The sequence below is a fragment of the Anopheles gambiae genome, chromosome 2, assembly GCF_943734735.2.
Source record: "Anopheles gambiae chromosome 2, idAnoGambNW_F1_1, whole genome shotgun sequence".
NCBI lineage: Eukaryota > Metazoa > Arthropoda > Insecta > Diptera > Culicidae > Anopheles > Anopheles gambiae.
Window position 1 is genome coordinate 117152626 of NC_064601.1, and position 22518 is coordinate 117175143.

Genomic DNA, 22518 nt, shown 5'->3' on the forward strand with positions numbered 1-22518 from the left:
TTGGACAGTGGTGGAAGAAAGAGTGAAAGAATGATAGCCGCGGCAGCGCTCACATATAACTATTTTATGTAGTGTACGTGCCTGATTGGCCCCGCGAGTTCTTGCCATCGTGCCTGGCCCTTCGGCCCCCACCCCCGTGTGACCGTTCGCGAACGAAGAAGTAAACAAAGAAGCCCTCCAGCGGGAGCAACCCCAGCAAACTGGTGAATGGCGGCGTGTGGTGGTATGTTTTACAGCATTCCATGTGGTGAAGAGGTGGTAGTGGTGATGGTGGTGGCTGAGACACACCTCAGCTCCACGAGGCTGCCTACAGGACCCGTGAACTCCCCACCGTGCAGAATGTGAAAGAGCGGACAGGGTTTGCGGTTTACGGATGATTAACCTTTTTTTTGGTGTGTTATTTTTAATTTCAAGGTAGACGTACATATATTTATGTGTCCGATTCCTTTCCCTGCATGACGCACGGACACACAAACACGCACACATACAAATAAACAGCCGAAAAAGCCTCACCCGATGGAAAAAGGAACGAGCCAACCAATGTAAAGACCATCCATTCGTGTGCAGACAAGAATATTTTGGTCTTCTGGCTGACGGGCTGGGCCTTAAATTTCGGAAGGTGAAATCATACCCAATCATGCTCTGGCGGTCAGGGCGGAAAGAACGTGGTAAAGAAATGGACAACATGAGAGAGAAAAAAATGTAACATACAAACGCGAACGAACGCGCGCGAAGACAGCAGCGAAATGAAGGCGAAGAAAATGGGAAGATGGGAAGCAGAGGAATATGGAAACTATTTACGAAGGCGGCGGGTGTGTGTGTTGTTTGGTAGCCTCAACATGAGCAAGAAGAGACGGAGAAAAGGAACCTCCAGCACAAGGGTGGAGGAGTCGATGAAGAGAGCAACGCAACGCCCAAGAAAGAGCCCCGCGATCGGTCAAAAGCGTTCTATCGTGGCGTGTTTCTCAGCTGCTGCTGTTTGTTGGGCTGAGAGCATCCTTCTTCCTTCTTGTGGACATTCGGGAGGAGCGATCGGGACAAGGGAACGGGGTAAAATAAGGGGTAGCGAGTGCGTGAGCTGCCGCTTTTTCTCCACATAGCTCCACATCCCGAACGGACACACACACACACACCTAGGTCGCTGGGGTGGCTTAGAACCGGTTTATCCAGTTCTTCTGTCTTTTTTCCCCCGACACCGCTTCGTTATCTGCACACGGCGGTCGCGGGGCCTTCTGCTCGAGAGAATCGAATGCGCGCGTTGCTGCGTGAATGCTTCGAGGCACCGTTTGGAAACCGTCTCGGCGTCAACCAACCAACCATCCTCCCCCGAGAGTCACCCCTCCTGAACGGTGAAGCGTCCTGTTTCTGCGCCTACATTGTTCCGTTCTTTCGCCGTTCGCAGCGAGTGCAGCTGCACTCGTCGAGAGGCGCGACTGAAAAGCCACCTTCGACGCCAAAGCCAAAAGGGTTGGTTGCTTTGCAGCGCGCAGCCGTTTCGCGGAACAAATTGTTCTTAATCCCTTGTGCGAAGCTTACTGCGGATGCCTCACGTTGTCTTCTTGGATGTGTGTGTGTGTGTGTGTGTAAGCAAGAAGAAGGAAACCTAAGGGAAGCATAAAGTACGCCGAAAGTAAGCTCTTCTGAAACCGTCTCCGCCACCGTCGGCAAAGGAAGGAAGGCTCAATGGCACACAACACGTCACTCTCCTCCTCCCCCTTTCCATTCCCGGTGTGCGCGCGTTATGCGTTTCGTTTGTGCTAAGGGTACATAGGCCCCCCCTCGACCGTCGTATCCGTTCGGCAAAGAGCTTACAGAATTTATTCGACGGATGATTGCTTCATTCTTTGTACGTTTGGTCCCGTGCGCGCCGGCGGTTTCCTGATCTTTAATCAGCTGAGGCGGGCAGAAGTCAGTGCCCTTTGCCTTCGCTCCAGTGCGCTCTCACACACCCCCGGTCGATGGTTTCATTACAAGGTGCGCACATACATTATGATATAATCGTGACGTGGGATTTGGGGAGTTGCTCTCCCCGTACGGCCGCCGATATCCCGGCAATCGCAACCGAAACGCAACAAAAAGCATCGAAAGCGGGGGAGAAAGAGAGCCACACACACACACACATACACACCTCGTCATGGTTTGGCCCTAAGCTCTTCCTTCGCTGGCTTCCTAAGTGAAAAGTTCTGTAATCTCGTTATCATCGTTTCGGGCACTTTCCATTTTTTTGCCCACCCCTTCTCTTTCATGTGTACCATTTCTTTATGTCAAAATTTCAATGTGCGGATTTTGTGACAGTGGGCTGGTGGGCTGGTTTGCCTTTCCGTACGAATCCTTCTCAAATTCCCCCCGGAAGAACGGCACGCCTCGAGACGAAGAGTGGACAGTATTATAGTAGCCGTATAAATTGTGCCATAATCGGAATACGGTAACCATGGGAAAGCTGCCACGCGCAGCCCGGGCGAAAGAATGGTGGTGAGAGCCCCCACCATCATCACTGTCAAGCTGTAGTAGTAGTAGACTCGCCGTTAGTCGACGTCCGTTCTGGGACACAAAACCGGATTAGGAAAAATCGAGCATCAAGGGTTCTTTTCGAAAAAGGAAAACAGGAAACGAGCGTTGTCGGCTGCATCTAGCCACTAAGGGCCTCGAAACCCTTCGACAGAGGCATCTCACACGCACTGTGTTGATTAGAGACACATTTGGCCCTGGCCCTGGCCTCCATAGCAACGCATCACGTCAGCTGAGCACGACCAGCAACAGCTACAGCGCAACGGAGAGTTCGTTCACACTTGCCCCTTTCGGAGGCTTCTCCAACGCTGCCCTTCGACGGGCGTCGCGGCCACTTCCCTTCCGCTCATCGCACTGATGATGTATTTTCTCGTTTCATTCGTTTCAGCATCACCTTTGAGTCTCTCCCCACTTTGGAGCGTGTGCAGCCCTAACAGTGGATCTACAGCAGTAGATCAGAGTACAGCAGTGAGCAGCAGCAGTTGCCCGCATTCCCCTTGGTGGTGAGATTTTTGGGATGATTCTAGGGTTGGACCGCCTGCCCCGGGGTGTGTTATCGTGTGCGTGGGCTTCTCCATCACGCCTCTAAGCAGAGAGCGCATCGTTCTAAGCCACAAACCGCTCTAGTGTGTGCGTGTGGGAATTGGTGTGTTTGAGTGCAAGTGAAAACAAAAACCCGAAAGCGAAGAAGCCAAAGTGTGCGTCGAAAGGAGCGTTGTTAGTTGTTGTTGTTGTTGCAGAGAGTGTCGGCTAGAATAGTGCGCACGAATGTGTGAGTGGCAAGTGAAGCGTTGAAGCCAAGTGCTGTTGCCCCGTAACACACAGCCAGCCAGCTCGGCAGGGTTTCGGAGGCTGAGCCTCGAGGGCAGTCGAGCCGGTCCGAAGCGGCTCCAGAGCGGTGTTGTAGTTGTAGGCGGGTGCGAGAAACTATCATCCCTTCCCACCCCTGGTCGGACAACCGGAAACAGCGCATCAACATCATGCCTTCTCAACCTTACGATCTGGTAAAGGATGATCAAGACATCCGGGTTCCGCTGTACCCAGAGCAGGCGTTCTACGGCAATGGGCTGACATTTCAGGCAAAGGTAAGTTATGGCTTCATAAAGATATTAGAACACTCACACCAGACTACCGTTCACACTATACCGTTGAATGCCCTCCGGGTTGGGTCAGTGTCTACCACACCTTTTTAAAATAAATTAATTCTACCGTGGGTATGAGGAACTGATTAAGCGAGACTGATTAATGCGAGAATTAATTCACATTCTCTCGGCTCTCTCGGCCTCAACCGCCCGACGAGTACGTTTACGTGTATGCAACAGAGTCGAACCTTATACAACATAATACGCTACAGGGCGGTCGGCCAAAGGTCTGCCAGAGCACTGCCTCACTGCCCGTTTCTTGTCTTGTCGTGCTGCTCTTTCGATCAGTCTCTTTTGGGTAGCCGAAGAGTCGAAGAAAGCACACGTTTACTGCACGACTATCATAAACGGTGAGATCCCCATAAACTGTGAGTGGGAATACCCTGAGGGGAGGATGAACGTGTATGCGCCATATCCTGGGTTTCCGGCAGGTCACGCGAGTTGGATATTGCCCATTTCTCAAGATCTCTGTTGCCTCAGCCAGCGTGTGATGCTCCCGTGGGGGGCGAGGCGAGAGGTCACCATTAGAGGGCGACTTCATATGGTGCATGCGGATAGTTCACTTTCCAGTTATTTTTATCGACAGTTCAAGAGTTCGCGTGTTTGATAGGGTGGTGGTGGTGGTGTTGTTCTTGCCTCACTGTCGAAATGGTTCGGAGGTTAGGTTTCTTTTCGTTCTTGCGTTCCCAATCCCCACCATATTCGATTACATACACACACACACTCACACACAGTCGGACGCTTTCTCTCATTAGCATTTGTTGGAAAGGCTTCTCAAGTCGATCGATCGATCCAGCGCGTGGAATTCAATCCCGACTCTACACACACACACATATACAAGCTTAATTGCGTCTATAACGCTAAAGGGGTCCACAGGGGTCGAGTAACCCCGAACCTCGAAGCGATTGATCACTCGATGATGGCATCATGACCCCACCCAACTCCTTTAATCTATCGCCTTTTTCTCCATCGAACGCGATCTTAATGTCTGGTAGACGCAATGCTCCTGCAATGCTATGCCACTTTCCGCGGTAGTGGTTAAGGCTGATCTAATACGATCAAACGCGCTGGGTCCCGGAATTCATACTTCCTTAGAGGTTGGGGCGTAGCGCATGCACTTTTTAAAATGCAGATCGAGGTGCATTCGTACCAATCTCGTGTACCGCTGGAACTGGTTTCGGACGGGAAGTTGACAGACCACCGTGTGGTCTTGGCTGTCCGAGACTCGTGTATCACGAACTCAGAAGCTTTGGGTGCACTGGTGCTTCTGGGGGGAAGGTTTTAAATGCCAAACCACCCTCTTTTAGAACACCTACACGCCCGTTTGGATTTATTTGCACAACGCCCTTGGCGCCCTTGAGAGAGACCAGGGGTAGTTGGTTGGGCCCATTTCTTCGACCAGCCCGATGGCCCTGGCCTGCCCTCAATCGCAAAGCGCCCGGAATCCGGAATGATTGTTTCGTAGCGCTGCCTGGAGGGAGGTCACCACGTTTGGATAGAATGTTCTGGTTCCTGGCAGTGTGTGGGGTGTGCCAATCAGAAGCCAATCGTTAGAGAATGGGGTCGCCTCGATTCTGGTTCGGGACAGGATTTGGTCGCACTTGATTTGAGATCAAGCGTTGTCGCTTGGGCATTGACGCCCCACACCAAAGCCGAGCCATTTTGTGTAGTTTGCATTTATAATTGCATATTGGACGTTTTACATTGTACAGAGTGAGAGAGAGTCAAGGTAGTTGACTGGTTACAAACGCTCAACATAAAGACCCCCAAAAAGCCATCCCCATGAAGGGAGAAAGGGCACGAGCAGAACGAGAAGTGAAAAGATGAACCAATTAAACACTAACGAATTGTGCCGGGTATCACAATACCGGGGCGCACTTCAAACTTTAGCCGGCTGCTAATTGACCATGGCACATCAACAGGGCATTTGGGACACCGTCGAGCACCAACAGCGTCATCGGTGCCAATGGAAGAAAGAGGTGCTGCTTCCACAAAATGAAAGCGGCATTCGTTTTCGGCATTCGTTTGTTTTACATTTCTGTAATACATTTTACATTTTTCACCCTCCAAGCGGCACTCTCTCTCTGTCTCTCTCTGTCTCTTGTCCATTTTATCGATTTCCCTTTTTCCGGAGCTCTCGGCGTCGTGTTGTTTTTGTTAAGAATTCAAACTAAAGCACAGATAAATAAAGCACAATGTATCAAACCCTTTTTTTCCCCACTGTGCGGGTATGGGAAACGGTGCAACACTCACTGTATCGGAAAGCTGAAAACGAATTATTTCGTCCGGAGTTTTTGGGGAGATTTTTTTTTCTGTTTGCTTTCGTTGTCTTAATTCCCTACGGTACAATGGGTTGCTCTCTCCCTCTCTTCCTTTTGTGCGCGGTTTATTAATTTATGTTCAACTTTAGCCGGCGTGCCGGGCGAGATGGAACCATAAATAAATTGTCCACATGCACGTGATATGATGCAGCAAATGGCAATTTTGGGAGGAGCAAAAAATGAAATCCCAATTTCAACCCCCGGAGCAAAAGTGTCTTTGTTGTTTGTCGGTTAGTAACATAACGTGATAGAGATGTGACCTCGATCCGCCTCATCCCCCGTGTGTGACGGATGGTGTATGTGTGTATATATGTTTAAACGAAAACAATTCCAACTCTAGAACACACGCAATTAAGCGTTCTGTATCATAATTTCTGTCTCACATTTTGCTGTCCACTGGATGCAAGTGGAAGAGCAATTGAGAAGTGCTGCAAACGTTATTATGTCGACTCGGTGCGACGAACCCGCAAAGTGGGCCAATTAAAAGCTGCCTCTGTGTGCCTCTTTGTGTTTCCTCAACCCATGTTCCCCACCGACCATGCGGAGCAGATGAGCGCGCGCGCGAACGAACTGCCTCGTTTTTTGTACTTCAATTCATTTGCGCCGATTGCGCGATCGCGCAACATTCCATCCTCCCGCCATATAAGGGCGCTTCGAGTTTTGTCTTAATTCTTTTGCTACATAAACTGGACATTTCCGCAACTGGTACTGGTGGCCCTTTTTAGCCTTCTCCAACGATAGCATATAACAACGATCATTTCAATTGATGCAAACGGTTGACGGGGCGAGGCAAGGCAACCACTAAAATACGGGACAAGGGAACGAAGTAGAACGGCGGTTCCCGGACGACCGGCGCGTGACCCCATCGGAGGGGGGGACCAGAAAAAGTCAACTCATGGCCCTTAATCATTCCCGATATGGGTGGGCATATACGATGGTCGTGGGGGGGATAAGTTAGTCGGACATTTCAAAGACATCGCTGTTTTTAGAGAGGGTAAACCATGAAAGAAGTAGTGTGACGGTGGATCAACGCAAGGGAGCGAACTGAAGAAAGCAATGAAGAGGAATGATTCAGCTCACACGCTAAGCTAGAAGATACTCTTCACATGCTGGTTGTAGCCGTGCAGGAATGGAAGCGGCAGATAAAGAAATCCATTAAATCTAATGCATCGATAACGATCGCACAACATACCCACGATCGAGTGGCTTTAATCGTGCTTTGTCCGTTCAAGGTATCGTCGCTCGCTTTTCCAGATAGTGTTAAATGGCCACTACAAAAAAAAGCCGTGAGACGTTTACGGAGCAACTGGAAACTCGGAACTCGACGTATGTACATGCTGGCTTTGAGGCAATTGATTAGTTGACAGTTGCCAATCGCGTGTAACCCATCGGATCTGAAACGGATGGAATGTCATCTGTCAAACGGTCACCATTTGTTTTCTCCCGCCGTGGAAGACAGTTTTTGCTGATGCTGAAGCCCACAGCAAGACACAGCTGCCGAGTTGCTGCTTGGGTGTTGCGGTGTTGTCGGTGCTTTGTTTTGATTTAGATAAAGAGCGACCAACGTCTTCGCGATCGCTATGTTCCATCCCCCACTGCTGTGTCACGTGTGAGCGTTCAATGAACGGCAAACATGATGATCTTGCACACTATACTACAGGTTGATTAATAACCATCCCGTGCACCACAAAGCCTCCAATCACGGTTTGCATCGATTGATCAGCAACAATACCGTTCAATCTTCAATACACAAGCGGAAGCTCCTAACAACGGTCCTGTGTTTGGGCATCGGTAACAGCAACAACACGGCAGTAGTAGGCTTTGTGTGTCGGTAGTGTGTTGCGTTCGCTGCGCAAAATGCGCAATAAAAGGACAGCACTGGACAGCAGCGGCCACATTGTTGTGATGGGACACACACACACAGAACTGCATCAGATACCTTCTCCCAAGTGCTTTATCTCAGATGCGACAACGTGTACGCTCCGGGTGCAGCTGTCAGTTTGGTGACAATTTTATGCTGCCATCACTGTTTCCCCGCCCTCTCTCTCTCTACGTTCCCCATTTTACCGTTACAATACGCTCGCCATTGCGATGGGGTAGCCATTGCGGTTCATAACGATAATAACAATATGCCTCGCCTTGTGCCTGTACTTCTCCTCCAGCATCACTCGGACGCCCCTCTCCCCCATCTCTTCCCATCAAAACAAAACGAACGAGCTATGAAAAGAGCATCCTTTTGGCGGGGAGGAAGGCATTATTATCATTCTCGAACGTCCTGTGTGTAATATTCGTCTGTTGCTTTCGCTCGCTGGAATGGCCCCTCCTCGCTCCCTCCCCGCGGAGCGGTCCATCACCTGCCCTGACGTTGATTGGACGGGGATTGTCGTTTTATTGGAAGAAATTTATAACCTATTATTATGAAATGTGCGCACTTTTCCTGTGGCCGCCTGTGGTCGCCTGTACCTCCCGGGGGGAGGGGTGGGCCTCCACCGATAATGATAAGGCCGCTCGGGGTGCCGATCCGAGCGCGGGGGGTAGGCTCACGCCATCGTTGTTGTGTTGCTGCTCCACGTGATTAGGTGCTATCTCGACCAGAATGGGATTTTCTTTCTCTCTGGCTGATGGCTCTCGCCGAATAACCGCAGGCTTCGGGAAACAGTGGCCAATTTCGGGTCGTATCGTATTTTCTTCCGCCTGCCAGCGGTGCTTTCCTTTCTCCCTTCTTCTGCTGTGTTGGGCGGTGTGCGCACGCCACAAAGCGCGCTGGCTTTGCTGCTTGTGTTTTATTCCCACTATATAATATAGTTGGGGATGGAGGAGACCCGGGAGTAGTCACGACCATACGACGCTGGTCACGTAATAACGTCAGGTTCATGTCGTATACTAAAAGGGAACGCGGGGGGGGGAGGAGGAGGATTGGAATTGGAAGAAGCTACTGGGCGAATCACTTTTTTCCCCCACAGTTCTCCCTCCATCACTCAGAAGGGTAGCAGCAGCAGCAGCAGCAGCAGCGGCAACAGCAAGGCGGAAATAGAGGACACAGGCTGCTGCTCGATAACGGAACCGTTGCGCTTCGATTCAGCATCTGTGTGTTGTTCCTTGTGCCTGTTGGTAGAGGTGGGGTCCGAGCTCCCCCTCGTTCCAGATTGCGTTCGACGGTACGGGTTTGTGCTTTTTGTGCGACCGAGAAGGAACCAAAACATATCTCGTTGTCACGCTTCGCTGGGCACTTTTTCGTTCTCCCCTTTTCTCTCTCTCTCTATCTGGCCTGAATTACACGTTTTTCCCTTTACTGTTCCCTTCTTATCCCGGTTGAATGGGAAAGGGTGGAACCTGCCGCTTTTGGGCCGTTCTACGCTGAAAAACAGGTTCATCACCGGGCCGCCTGGAGCCGTGTGTGTGTGTGTGTCTGGAGGGAAATTCTTCGGCTCGAGTTCTTTACAGCATGTTACACTATTTCTGCAAATGGCCCGTGGAAACGTGCTGAGTGAGGTGGTAACATGCTGTCGCATTAATGAGCACTTATGAAAAAGAATCGATGTCGTAAAAATATATTCTTCATAAAGCGCCTTTCTCGATCGCTCAACCGAATGGACGTATAAGAGGAGCATTATGATTAAACTTCTTTTACTAAAAAAATCTACTCTTCTCGACTGCGGTTGTTTCGTTTTTTTTTCTATCTCTCCAAACGCTCGCATTTGGCTCGGTGTGTTCTGGGTGTTCTGCAGCACTTTGTTCAACGGCAACGGAGTTGTTCTGCATCAGTTACTGCGCTACACCGTTTTGCTGCCCAGTTTAAGGCCCGTTGCTACTAACAACAGGCGGCGCGCAAAGTGCAGCACAACACACAGCACAAGACATTACGTGGTGTGGGAATGAGATCCCGTTTTTGTAATGCCTTTCAGAGCATGCCGTTCTTGGTCAACCCTCTCTCCACACCACGGGCAAGTCGTCTGGGCTATCAGAACCGTCTGTCGCGCAGTGCAATGTGGCCGTGAGTTTGCTTTCGCGTTCGCGTGTCGCGATTATTTTCCTTTCCTGTTGAGGCGTACCGGGCCCACGTGGGGCTGGGTGTTGGGTGTTGCACAGTTGGTGAGGGGATAAAACAAACTCGCTCCACTACGAGCAGAGAGAGAGAGAGTGAGGATGTAGAGGAAGGAAGGACAGGAAAACGTAACTACCGTTTGTTTCAATGTCAAGGCATATTCGTTAGTCGTACGGCAGGGATCGTTGGGTGAAAATAACTGCGCGGAACTGGGTTTTCTTATGAGTTTTTCCTCTTTATCCGGTGTCTCTTCTCGCGTGATGCCCGCGAGCCGAAAAGGGATTTTTCATCCGAGAGGAACCAATACTTCTTTGATTTATCAAATCGATTTGCCGAGGGATCACAGAGAGAAGGCGCAGGGCGAGGCATCACAGCCGCTACCAAAGTAACTGTCTTTATTTGGGACACATCGGAGCGGATTTGATTTAACCTTTCTCGGGACGAGGCGAGGATACCAGAGGGTTTTTGGAGCACCACCTGAAGCCATCTTGGAGACATTCCGGTTTCCGAGGACAATAAAGTGTTTGCACTGGTTTGAGGCGCACACGCCAGCAAGCACCCACGTGGGAGAAGATTTTTTGCCCGCTTGCGCTTTGTCTTCCTCTTCTTCTTCTTTTTCGCGAATGCTGGGGGAAAAATGCCTTTTAACGAATTTCCCCCCACTACCGGTAGCATGACTTTAACGACGGAAGTTAAGCTATTTCAACTCCCGCACATCCTGCCTCCCAGTCGCTTTTCGGAACAGGACGACCTCGTTTGATTTAGCGCCGCGCGTCTACCGGCTCATAGGTCAACGCGGGTATGTCATAATAGCTTGTGCGTATCTGCTCCCCACGGAGGGAGTTTTTTGGCAACTCCACATAAGCCAACTACCACAACATCACACACACACACACACACACACACACACACACACACACACACACACACACACACGTTGAATCCGGCGAATGCTTTCAAACTCTTGAAAAAGCATGGCGCAGAACCGTTTTTGCCATATCCATCGGAGGTTATCGCAAACATTGCAAGTTAAAAATTCATGAGTCACCCCCATCGTACGGGAAGTTGCCAATACGAGCAGCAGCATTAGCATCCACAACAGCATCCGCAGCACAGCAGCACGAGCGTCGAACACAGCCACCCAAGGATGGAGGGCGCAATGGCGTTAGCGTCGAACAGCGGCAGCACCAAGCCGAGCTGCAAAAGCATAAGTCCTAACACACAACTTTTCAACCATTTCACTCAAAAGCCCCCTAACCAACATAACAACACCAGGGAGAGCAAGCGAAGAAAGGGGAGAGAAAAAAAGCACGCGACGAAATCTTGTTCCGAGCCGTACGAACATATGGGGGACCACAGTGGGGACCACGCTCGAGCCCTCCAGAGATCCTGGGGGCACTTCGTGGCGATGTTTGCTAGGCCCTTTAACGTTCCTATGTTGATGTGGGGGGCGAGGGCGAGTTTGGGAGAGAAGATAAGATGGAAGTTTGAATAGAAGAGTGGAAAATAATTTACCATTTGCTGCCCGTTATTGCCACAGCTTTGCACAGCTTTTGCAGGCGCGCGCGTTGCGTTTGGTGTCTTTCGTTTGGCTGCACCCGCTCTTGTGTGTGTGGTGTAATGGTCCACCGTCTTTACGATGGAATAGGAAGGGAAAGGACGAGGTAGTGGTGGTGGTGGTGGTGGTGGTGATGCATTTCTCAGAACTCCAACACTCATGGCGCACATACATACGCACATCTGTACGCAGGCACACGTGGGAGAGGTTGGATAGTTTAGGTAGGCCCCTCTCGTGGGCTCGCACATGGTGGTGGTCTGGGGAAAAAGACTATCACCGAGGAGCGAAGGGCGCACGAACGCGGTGGATATCTCTCCTTTTACGCAAAAGCCGCACTATGACACTAGGCTCTCACTCGTGTGTGTGTGTGTGTGAGTGTGTGTGTGTTGGATGGATCGTTTTCTTTGTTCCGTTCGTTCGGTTGACGGTGGCACACTCGGGGTGGCAGCTTGGGTGTTGCATATTCTCCCCCCCCCCCATCATCTATTGCCATTTTCGCACCAAGCGCATATGCGCCGCTCTATGTCGTCCACCGTCAATGCCGGGTTCCGGTTTTCATTTCCAAATCGTGCTCACCATGTGTGTGTGTGTGTGGGGAGGTTGGTGTTCCCTCTTGTTGGAAAGCGCACACAACTTCTAAAGAAGGCCATGCTCGAGCTGGCACACCACGTTGGGACCACCTGATCACGCGGCTCCACCTTCTGGCTCTTCTATCGGGCTTGGCTTTCACTATTTTCAGGCATCGCAAAGCGCTTTCTTTGATGAATTTGGTGCGGTTGACAGAGTGAGTGAGGGGTGAGAAACAGAGATCATCAATGTCATAACCAGTGTGATTCCGTGCGATCTAATCCTCCCAGCACACCAAAGGAGTGGATCGCAGCCCATCACGCTTGAAGTTCATTGCCAGCGCGCTCCACCAGCGTTCCAAGAATGGAGCGCCGCTCGTGAACGTGTGGAATGAAATCTCATCCGCCCGGTCCGCCCGGAGACGCTGGCAACACGCGGGGAGGTTGAAAATGGATAAATCAGGACCGCACCGAATGACTTTCGAAAATTGGACAGGTTCCCTTTTTCAATATCTCTCTGTGACAGCTTTCGCTCGCAATCAGTGCGAAGCTTCTTGCCTCCCAAAACGGTTTTTGGAGGGGGCGCACGGTTGGGCTGCAAACATTGGCACACTATCGCTGCCAGGCCAGGCCACAACGGCCCAACGACCAAATTAGCCGAACAGGGGGGCGCCACCTTTTACCACCCTTGCTGCGTTTGACGGTCAAGGGATCTTATCTATGATTGAATCGCTCGCTACATCTTCAACCGTCAATCTGTATCAACGGGGCCCGGGCTCGGGGTCGGGGTCAATGGCTGCGCAAATTCTTGCGAGCCGAGTGAAAGTCTCAAAGGACCTGTTGGCGAATCTGTGCGTCCGTGTGTTTGCGTGGGGATTTGTTTTGTTTTTATTGCAAGCAAAGCAAAAAGGGGAGAAACATTTACAGCTATTGTCGAGCTGCTGTATCGGGTTGGAAATCTTGCCCCAGAGAGAATGATAGACCATTTGTTATTGCTTGTACAGTGTATAACTTCCGCACCCAGGGCAGGAAAGTTTGATGAAGCTTAACTCGTAAAATGGGACATTAAGATGTATGTAGCAATCATTTCAAGTAGGACGATAATTTGTTAACGACAGCATCTCGGAAGACACTGCGCAGGGACGGCTGTCTGTCCGACAAAAATTCCGAGCAATTTGGTCGGCAATAATTCTTACCACAGCTTGTCTTTCTTTTGGAGCGATGTTCACAGGACACAGTGGTCAGGACGGCAAGGTTGTCAGGACCTACACAGAGATATATCTGCACAGAGTCTAATATCGGGATAATATTTGGCTCAATCTCGATTAGTCGTCAACCTTCTCGACCGCCTGAATGCCGCCGTGCCGATCCCAAAGGCCAGCCTGTTTTGGACGTTTGCAGTTTAACCGCAATTTATCGTCACATAATGGCGCATTTTCCTTATCAGTACAGCAGTACGCTTGCGGTAGCCATAACATAAGCTGCCCCGCAGCCGTCACGGAGTTTGAAATTGGATTACTCACGCAGCTTGCACGATTTCGCACTGGTCGGGCCATGCATTATCGTTAGCCCTAGCACACAGGTCCAGCACTCAGGGCCTCACACAAAGGGCCCATGCTCTGCGAACGTATCCCGCAATGGTCAAAACCACGGGACCACTCCTTCCTCTAACCGAGAGGAGTCCATTGAACCGACGGACATTTGTCGGGTCCCGGACGCTTGACCGTACGAACTATCGCGTTCGTCCAATCTAACGATAGACCAATATCGATAGCAGCATGATTGCCCATCGATGGGCCATGAATAATAAAGCCGCCTTTCTAGGCAATGCATGGGCGAAAGCATGGGACCACGGGAGGGACAATTCTGTAGCCGTACACCACACACAAACACAAACACACACACACACTTACACACCACGGGGAACGGCCAGGTATGCGCAGAGCCATTTTTGGATTTGGAGGCTATCTCGCCATCATCCAGCCACCACCAGAAGCGCGAACCGATCAAGCAATAAAAATAGGAAATTGATTGCAAACTGCAGCTGCCGAAGAACGGAATAGATGCAAGCGCCGGGAAAAGCGGTGGGCTGTTTTTCTCCCCCTTCTCCGGTCGAGCACCTGGAAATGCGACTAATTGTCTTTTCGCTTGCTCGCCTGGGGGAGAAAAGAGGCCCCCTCCCGAGCCACGAGAGCCACCGGGACCGGGGACAAACTCCGGAAGCCAACAACAGTCTCAAAGGACCTGTTGGCGAATCTGTGCGTCCGTGTGTTTGCGTGGGGATTTGTTTTGTTTTTATTGCAAGCAAAGCAAAAAGGGGAGAAACATTTACAGCTATTGTCGAGCTGCTGTATCGGGTTGGAAATCTTGCCCCAGAGAGAATGATAGACCATTTGTTATTGCTTGTACAGTGTATAACTTCCGCACCCAGGGCAGGAAAGTTTGATGAAGCTTAACTCGTAAAATGGGACATTAAGATGTATGTAGCAATCATTTCAAGTAGGACGATAATTTGTTAACGACAGCATCTCGGAAGACACTGCGCAGGGACGGCTGTCTGTCCGACAAAAATTCCGAGCAATTTGGTCGGCAATAATTCTTACCACAGCTTGTCTTTCTTTTGGAGCGATGTTCACAGGACACAGTGGTCAGGACGGCAAGGTTGTCAGGACCTACACAGAGATATATCTGCACAGAGTCTAATATCGGGATAATATTTGGCTCAATCTCGATTAGTCGTCAACCTTCTCGACCGCCTGAATGCCGCCGTGCCGATCCCAAAGGCCAGCCTGTTTTGGACGTTTGCAGTTTAACCGCAATTTATCGTCACATAATGGCGCATTTTCCTTATCAGTACAGCAGTACGCTTGCGGTAGCCATAACATAAGCTGCCCCGCAGCCGTCACGGAGTTTGAAATTGGATTACTCACGCAGCTTGCACGATTTCGCACTGGTCGGGCCATGCATTATCGTTAGCCCTAGCACACAGGTCCAGCACTCAGGGCCTCACACAAAGGGCCCATGCTCTGCGAACGTATCCCGCAATGGTCAAAACCACGGGACCACTCCTTCCTCTAACCGAGAGGAGTCCATTGAACCGACGGACATTTGTCGGGTCCCGGACGCTTGACCGTACGAACTATCGCGTTCGTCCAATCTAACGATAGACCAATATCGATAGCAGCATGATTGCCCATCGATGGGCCATGAATAATAAAGCCGCCTTTCTAGGCAATGCATGGGCGAAAGCATGGGACCACGGGAGGGACAATTCTGTAGCCGTACACCACACACAAACACAAACACACACACACACTTACACACCACGGGGAACGGCCAGGTATGCGCAGAGCCATTTTTGGATTTGGAGGCTATCTCGCCATCATCCAGCCACCACCAGAAGCGCGAACCGATCAAGCAATAAAAATAGGAAATTGATTGCAAACTGCAGCTGCCGAAGAACGGAATAGATGCAAGCGCAGGGAAAAGCGGTGGGCTGTTTTTCTCCCCCTTCTCCGGTCGAGCACCTGGAAATGCGACTAATTGTCTTTTCGCTTGCTCGCCTGGGGGAGAAAAGAGGCCCCCTCCCGAGCCACGAGAGCCACCGGGACCGGGGACAAACTCCGGAAGCCAACAACACTTACACGCCCAATCTCCCTGCCCTTTTGCTTCCCTCCGTTGCAGTCACCGAAGCAAACAATGGTGTATGCATTTCGTATGCAGCTGTCGTACAAACACACCGAGAGAGCGAGAGAAAGAACCCCAGGGAATGGAAGGGTTGAGAGAGGGAGGTTGAGGGTAAATGGAGAATAGAAAGACTTGCCCATTTTTATTCGATTTCCAATATGCATTTCCTCTTTCTCTCCGCCACCGTCGCTGCCACGCCCGATTTCCACCGCTGCAGACCTGTCAAAGGCATTACTAAGCGTCGGCTAGAATCGGCTTGTTCGATAGAGCGTACCATTTGCCACTCGATTACGAGCTGCGCTCCAGGTGCGCAGGTGAGAATGCAAAACCGGAGTTTCCCAAACCTCCCTGTCGAATGCCAAATGGTAACATTTCATTGTCGCGCGCGGCGAGTGTCGTACCAACCATCGTGTTGTTTGGTGCGCTGCATACAACTGTGGTGTTCCCGTGGTGAATAACAAGAGTTAATGCTCGCCCCATGCACCTTTGTTAGCGATTGCATTCCGCAGCGCGAGCAGCACATACACATTCGGAAATGGATTTTATTCGCTAGAATGCGCGTTAAAAGGCATAATAGGGAAACGAGCAAAAAAGTAAAATAGTCAAGTCTTTTTTCGCTGCTGCTGCTACTGCTGGATGCTTTCTATTGCCACTTAAAGCAACGCGGTATATGGAACATGCTTCGTTCGCGGGTGCAACATAAAAGGTCATAGAATAATGGATTCGCCTACGGGGAGTTACGGGGAGTGGAGTTGAAAAGAAAGGGTGCCGCCGATGGCGGGGGGCTACATTATGCTGGAAGTAGGTTCATCACTTAATCACTGCTTGATGCTGGAGAGTGGTTCGTAATTTCTCTTTTAGAATTCATTCGAACGGATCAATCAGAGGCTAATGGAGAAACGGAGCTGTGGATTATGTTGTTTTTCTTTTGGCAATACGTAAACTTTTCTCTTTGAAACATTTGAAACGGGAGAGTGTTGAACTGCATTTGATTGAAATTGGAGTAGTTAGCCAGGACCTGCGCTAGTGGTCGTTGGAGTTCTTCGCTTTGAAGGAAATAAGGAAAGAGAAATAAACTGAATTAATTACAAGGATCATAGAATTAAATAATGATCCACTAAAACTCAGCAACTGCACACCCCCCCCCAACACCATTCTTCACCCGCTCGCGATGGAGTAAGCGAGAACCAATAAAATTTAATGAGATTCCTCTTCACAAGCCCGCATTTGCAGGGCGGGGAACGATAAATCCCCGTTTCTAATAAGACTCTAGTGAACGCTGCCGGCTGCTGAACTGATTCGCGTAAAAGTACCATCGCGTTGCGCGTTAATTAATCGTGAAGTATTGCTCGTCTCCGGTGCTGCTGCTGCCTGAAACTGGTGCATTCCACATTTACTGCTGCACGCGCTGCACGTGTGTATGCAAATAGTACGACGACCAGCGCACATGCGACCGCCACTCACAGCAAACGTCATCGTTTTGGCGTTATGTCAATGTGGACGCATGGGAGTGGGAGGACGGTGCGTTCGTTCGTTGAGTCGAGTTCGTTTACCTCGCATGTAGCTGCATCCTCCATGGGGGATTCGCACTCAATCGTTGTCCGGAGTTGTTGGGATTGTAAAAACACTTTAGCATTTCGCTTCTGGATTCGATCTGCAACTGGAACGTTATGTTGGTGTACTCGTAAGCTGCTGGATAAAACTATCCAGACGCATGTACGAGAAGAATGGAGTGGTGAGCCGCACACGGTCGGCAGATTTTCGCACATAAATAATTAACATTAACGCTTGTGCGCGTCCGAAGTCCAAAGTTTTGCGACTTTGGAGCGCTGCCAAAGCGAAGGCCAAGGAACAGGGTGGGTGGTGGCGGTGAACGACTTCCCCCGTTTCCCAGCAACATTTAAGCACACCATTTAGCACCATGTTTGCGGGCCGATTCGCACTACTGCTTCAATCGACAGCAAGAGCAAGAGCGAGATGAAGAAGAGCAGCAGACGATGCAGGCGCGTTGTGTTGTCCCGTATTGCCGCGGTGCCACGGACAAGACAGACGATCGCAAACATTCGCTAATGGCGATCGTCCTGCAACAAAGATGGTGACCGCATCGCTTCCTAGAACCTAGGTTTGTGCTCCACTCTTCACCCCATCGGTGGTGGTAGTGGTGGTGGCGGTTTGTTTCTTTTGCCGCGGGTATATCGCGCACCAGCGTTACGGCTGACCTGATTCTTTCGAGCTGGACATTCGACGTTCGCGCAGTGAAGCGAAAAGAGCGCAAAAAAATGCTGACAAGCGCGTGAACAACGAACCATTAGGTGGGGAGAAGGGCAGAAGTATCGCAAAGGGAATAACCCTTAAAGAAACAACAGAACTTTATTGCGTAAGACAGGAAAGCTGAGCTGTAGATTTGTAACCTTTCAATAGGAAAATTTTCCTTAAAAAGAGTTTCACATTAAGTTACAACTGTTTGCATCGTTTCTGGCTGTTGATGCACTTGCCGTTTAAGGGTTAACGTGCACTATGCTACTACTTTTCTCGCCGATTTCACGATTTGTTGCTGTGTCCGGATTCTTTCGTCCATAGCGACAACACACCCTTTCACTATCTCTCTCTTTCTCTCTTTCTCTTTCCTTTTATCTCTCTCTTTTTCACTCTCTTTATCTGGTCTGCGGGGTGGCTAACGCATGCAAATTGCGCACACATCAGCATAAACAATGTTTGCTTTTCGGTCTGACGTTTATATTGTCTTATCCTGTTTCCTACCGACACCGCACACCGGCGACAACCCCCCCCCCCCCCCGCCTTCAAGGGTTGCAACATCAGGGTAATGTTTTCATTGCCCCGACGGTACAAAACCCCGTCGAATGTCCAGCACGAGTTTGGGTTTGCTCGGTGTGGAGGGAAATTGTCTAAAGCGAGAAGAAAGGTGATTATCTTTTGTTCATTTTTTAGCCCGAGAGACCCCGTCGTACCCGTCGTACGTAGTAGCATTCGGCTGCCGTTGGTTGACTGGCCGGACGTGTGTGGCTTAATGATGGTAATGAATTGATAGAGAAACGACACACACAACAAAACGGATATTTTGTACTTTATGGAAATGTATGAGGGAGTTAGTTTTTAGCTTCATTCTAATCGCTTCCTTTCGTACGGTTTTGTACGGACTTCTATTCAGGTGTGCTTTGCATTAATTTCCAGCAAGATCACTTCGTTTGGATGGATACGGACCGCCCTAAACCCAAAGCGCCTTATAACACCGTCAGCTTCTCTCCAACTTGCTCTCGGTCGGGGTTTGTCTCCTATTGCTGGTGGCGTTGATTTTCCTCCTCCCCTCCCCTGCAGTACAAAGCAAACGCAATTTGAAGCAATTGCTGGTTGCTGTAATGCATGACTCACAATATTCAACTCTCACCTCACCGGGCGAGATTTATCCGCTCGTGACAAGCACACGGCACACATCATAATTATGGGGTGTGGAACCTATTCATCATCCGGGGCGCGAGTGCGCGGCGGTACCTTCAATTGCATCAAATTTCAATATTTTGAGCAGCGACTGTCGATTTATGTGGATGTGACGAAGAATAGGATTTCTCCTCTACCATTTGGCACCCACCCGTCGGCGATGGCACACTTTGCATTAGAATGGAACAGGGGTGGAAAAGGAGACTGGTGGTAGTGGGTGGTTGGTGAAGTGGTTGGGGAGATATCTGTTGGAGTGGATGCTTCAAGAGCTCCACTGTGAGCGGGTAATGATCATCTTTCTCGACTCGCAATATGACTCGTGCATCGAGCGTCATCAGATGTCAGCGACTGAAGATGAAGGTACCGGGCACAGAGGCACACGGTTCGATTCCGATTGCTTGTCACGCCCGTTTTCCTTTCCGACGGAAGTCGGAAGTAAGCCTCACACCCTCCCCTTCAACCCCACATATCGAGGTAAGATGTGTCCGACACGAGGAGACGAGTGCAAATAAATACGTGACCAACTTCCGTTTCGCTTGCGCACCACCCATCATCGTTCCGAGCCGCGCCCGCGTACATCAACCATCTCCAGTTGCTGCTGCGCCGTCGTCGGTTGCGTTGCCCTGCTGAAAGCTGATACAGGCGTAAGCTTCCCCGTCGCGCCGACCGTCCGGCCGTGTGTTGTGCCGTGCATCATTGCAACAGCTGGAATGCACTTTGCATCTGACAGCAATCACTGAAGGGTCGGACTTGCAACACGCACTGCCCCTGCCACTCTGCATATGATGTTGCCCGCTCCCGTCCCACTCCACTTTGCACTGCACTTTGTCATTTACCGGTGCACTTTGCATGGTGACATGCAGGTTTTAATGTAGGTATACGGTTCTTTTTTCACGCTCCAACCCATGCCACCTGTGTTACTCTCCTCAAGCCCTGCATGTTGCAGCTTCTGGTGGCCCACTTCTTTCTGCCACTTTCTTCCTAGGGCGTCATTAGCTTGCTTCCGTTTAGCGTTTTGCCCTGGCCCTTATTGTGGTTGCTTTTGCGTGTGGTTTTCCTCTCACTCGGCCCCGTTCTCATCCCCTGAGGCCCATTGCCAAGTGCAAGTGCAATGCATTGTTACCTACAAACGCTCCCAGCGCCAGCTACGACCCTCCCCCCTTGCCACAGGCCTATGTTGAATTTAATGATTCTTTTCTTCTCCACAATCTGTGTCCCTTCCCCGCTCCAATCGTGCCATCCACCGGCTAGTGAGCCTACTAGCTAGCCATCGTTTGCATTTCAATTTTTGTACTTGAATTTTAGCTACGTTTGACCTTGTTTCTCTACTCGATTGTTTTTCCCTCTCTCCCACTCTGTTCACTCTTTTTCTCTTCATTCATTCCCGTCCTTCGTGCGTGTCGCCTTTGTTTTTGTTCGTGATGGGGATTTTTTTTCCATCTCCAACGGTTTATGCTCCATATCGTCGTTAGCACTCCACTTCCATATCGCTTTCCTACTGTTGTTGGCGCTCTGTGCGTGTGTGTAGGTATGTATGCATGTAGATCGTTTGTTTTTATTCGCTCTGTCGCTCCCCGATTTGCATCATCAGCAGCACCGATAACATGATGGAAAGTCACGCAACACGGGCAAATGGAGGCGCTGCAGGGAAGTGCACCGTGTAAAGTTGCTACCAATACCATACATCAGAAAGAAAGATAAAAAGAGATCCCTTTTTTAAACAACAATCGCACATAAACACTCACAAACACACAGAAACAGCATCGAGTACAGCACACCGAGTTGCGAGTTGAGTGCGCGTGGACTATTTTATTCGCTTTGTTGGCGTCTTTCCACCAACGGGACAGCACTCTCTCTCTCTCCTTCCCCAGCGTCTAACCGCACCCATTCCGGTCGGGGTCCGTTTCGTCGCAGCCATGTTTACAATTTTCAATCAGAAAACTTCCTCCACAGAACTGCGTGTCCTCTCCCCCCTGTCGTCCTCCCCATGCACTCCCACAAGCCACCACAAGGGATGTTCCCGCTGACCGATTACAATTTATCGTGGGTCGAAACGGATTTCTTTTTTGTTATTCAATTTCAATTGCGCTTGCATGTGACTGTGGTTAAAATTTGTTTTTCGGGTTTCTTTCCATTCTTCTGTCCATAGCGGTGAGGGATTAGGTGAATAAGAAAGTTGAGAGAGGTTTTGTTTTTTGGTGGCATGTGTTTATAGCAGATGAAAATCCCGTATTCTGTTTTTGAATAGTTTTGACGTTTAAGTATAAGAGTTTGACTTATTGAAGAATGTATCATTTCGCGGGTGACTTTTAAAATACACCCAAACCATCATATACAATGACCGCTACACGCGTGTCATGCAGTTCTCTGTTTTTTGTGTCTGCAAATGTTTTATTTCTTCGTGTTTCTTTTTTTGTTGAACAAAAAAGTGTATTTCATGCACGCATTCATGAACATCGAGAAGCACACATTTTTCCAGTAAAACGTTGCCCGATGCATTCCTTTCCAAAATACTTCATTATTTTAACTAGTTTTTGTGTGCGTGTGTGCACCAGCACGGATAATACGTCGGTGCCATCTTTTGATAATTTTACATCCCGCCGGGTTTATGTTTAAATAAAAATAAAAGTAAGTGCGCTATCAGCATTCCGCGCTCTCGTTCTCGTCCGGCAGCGGCGAAGGTGTACACGTTAAGGTAACAGCAAACCAACAAAAAACACACACACACACAAACAGGGCTTCCAAACAGCTGGCTTGGCTAGTACACACGCGCATGCCGCCGCGTACATGCGTTTGATGCGAACGCACCGAGAACAAACGCATGGAATGGAATGGGCATCGTAGTAGCTGCTGCGTTGCGTGCGGGAAAAATCGCTGCTGCTGCTGCCGTTGCGTATGAAGTCTAATTTTAACCATGTTATGAAAACGCTAGTGAAGAAATAAACACGGAAAACGAGCTGGTACGGATTTAAAAAAGATTAAGTAGAGAAGGCAAAAAAACGCATTTCACTCCACACCATCTCACCGACGCGCCGTTGCCCTTGCTCTAACCCACTTCTTCCCGCTAGGAACGCACGCGTCGTTGCTGTTGACTACCACCCTGCCCTGGTGAAAGACTGGTGGCTGCTGGCAAACACTGAACTATTAGTCTCCCGGTCAGATCTTGGCAGTTACGGGCCCCCATGTAGCGCCATGGCGATGGTGGACGCCAAGCGAGGAGAAGGAGAAGAAGTGA

The 22518-nt window shown here is 50.0% G+C and overlaps 1 protein-coding gene across 2 annotated transcripts in view; it reads left to right on the forward strand.

Moving 5' to 3' along the window:
* Window positions 1–22518, forward strand: part of LOC1269602 (capon-like protein) — a 70054-nt gene that overhangs the window by 5136 nt on the left and 42400 nt on the right. For both annotated transcript variants that reach the window (XM_061647570.1, XM_061647571.1), the window contains exon 2: window positions 2897–3593. In XM_061647570.1, coding sequence (XP_061503554.1) covers window positions 3489–3593 — 105 coding nt within the window. In that variant the 5' untranslated portion in view covers window positions 2897–3488. The remainder of the gene's footprint in view (window positions 1–2896; window positions 3594–22518) is intronic.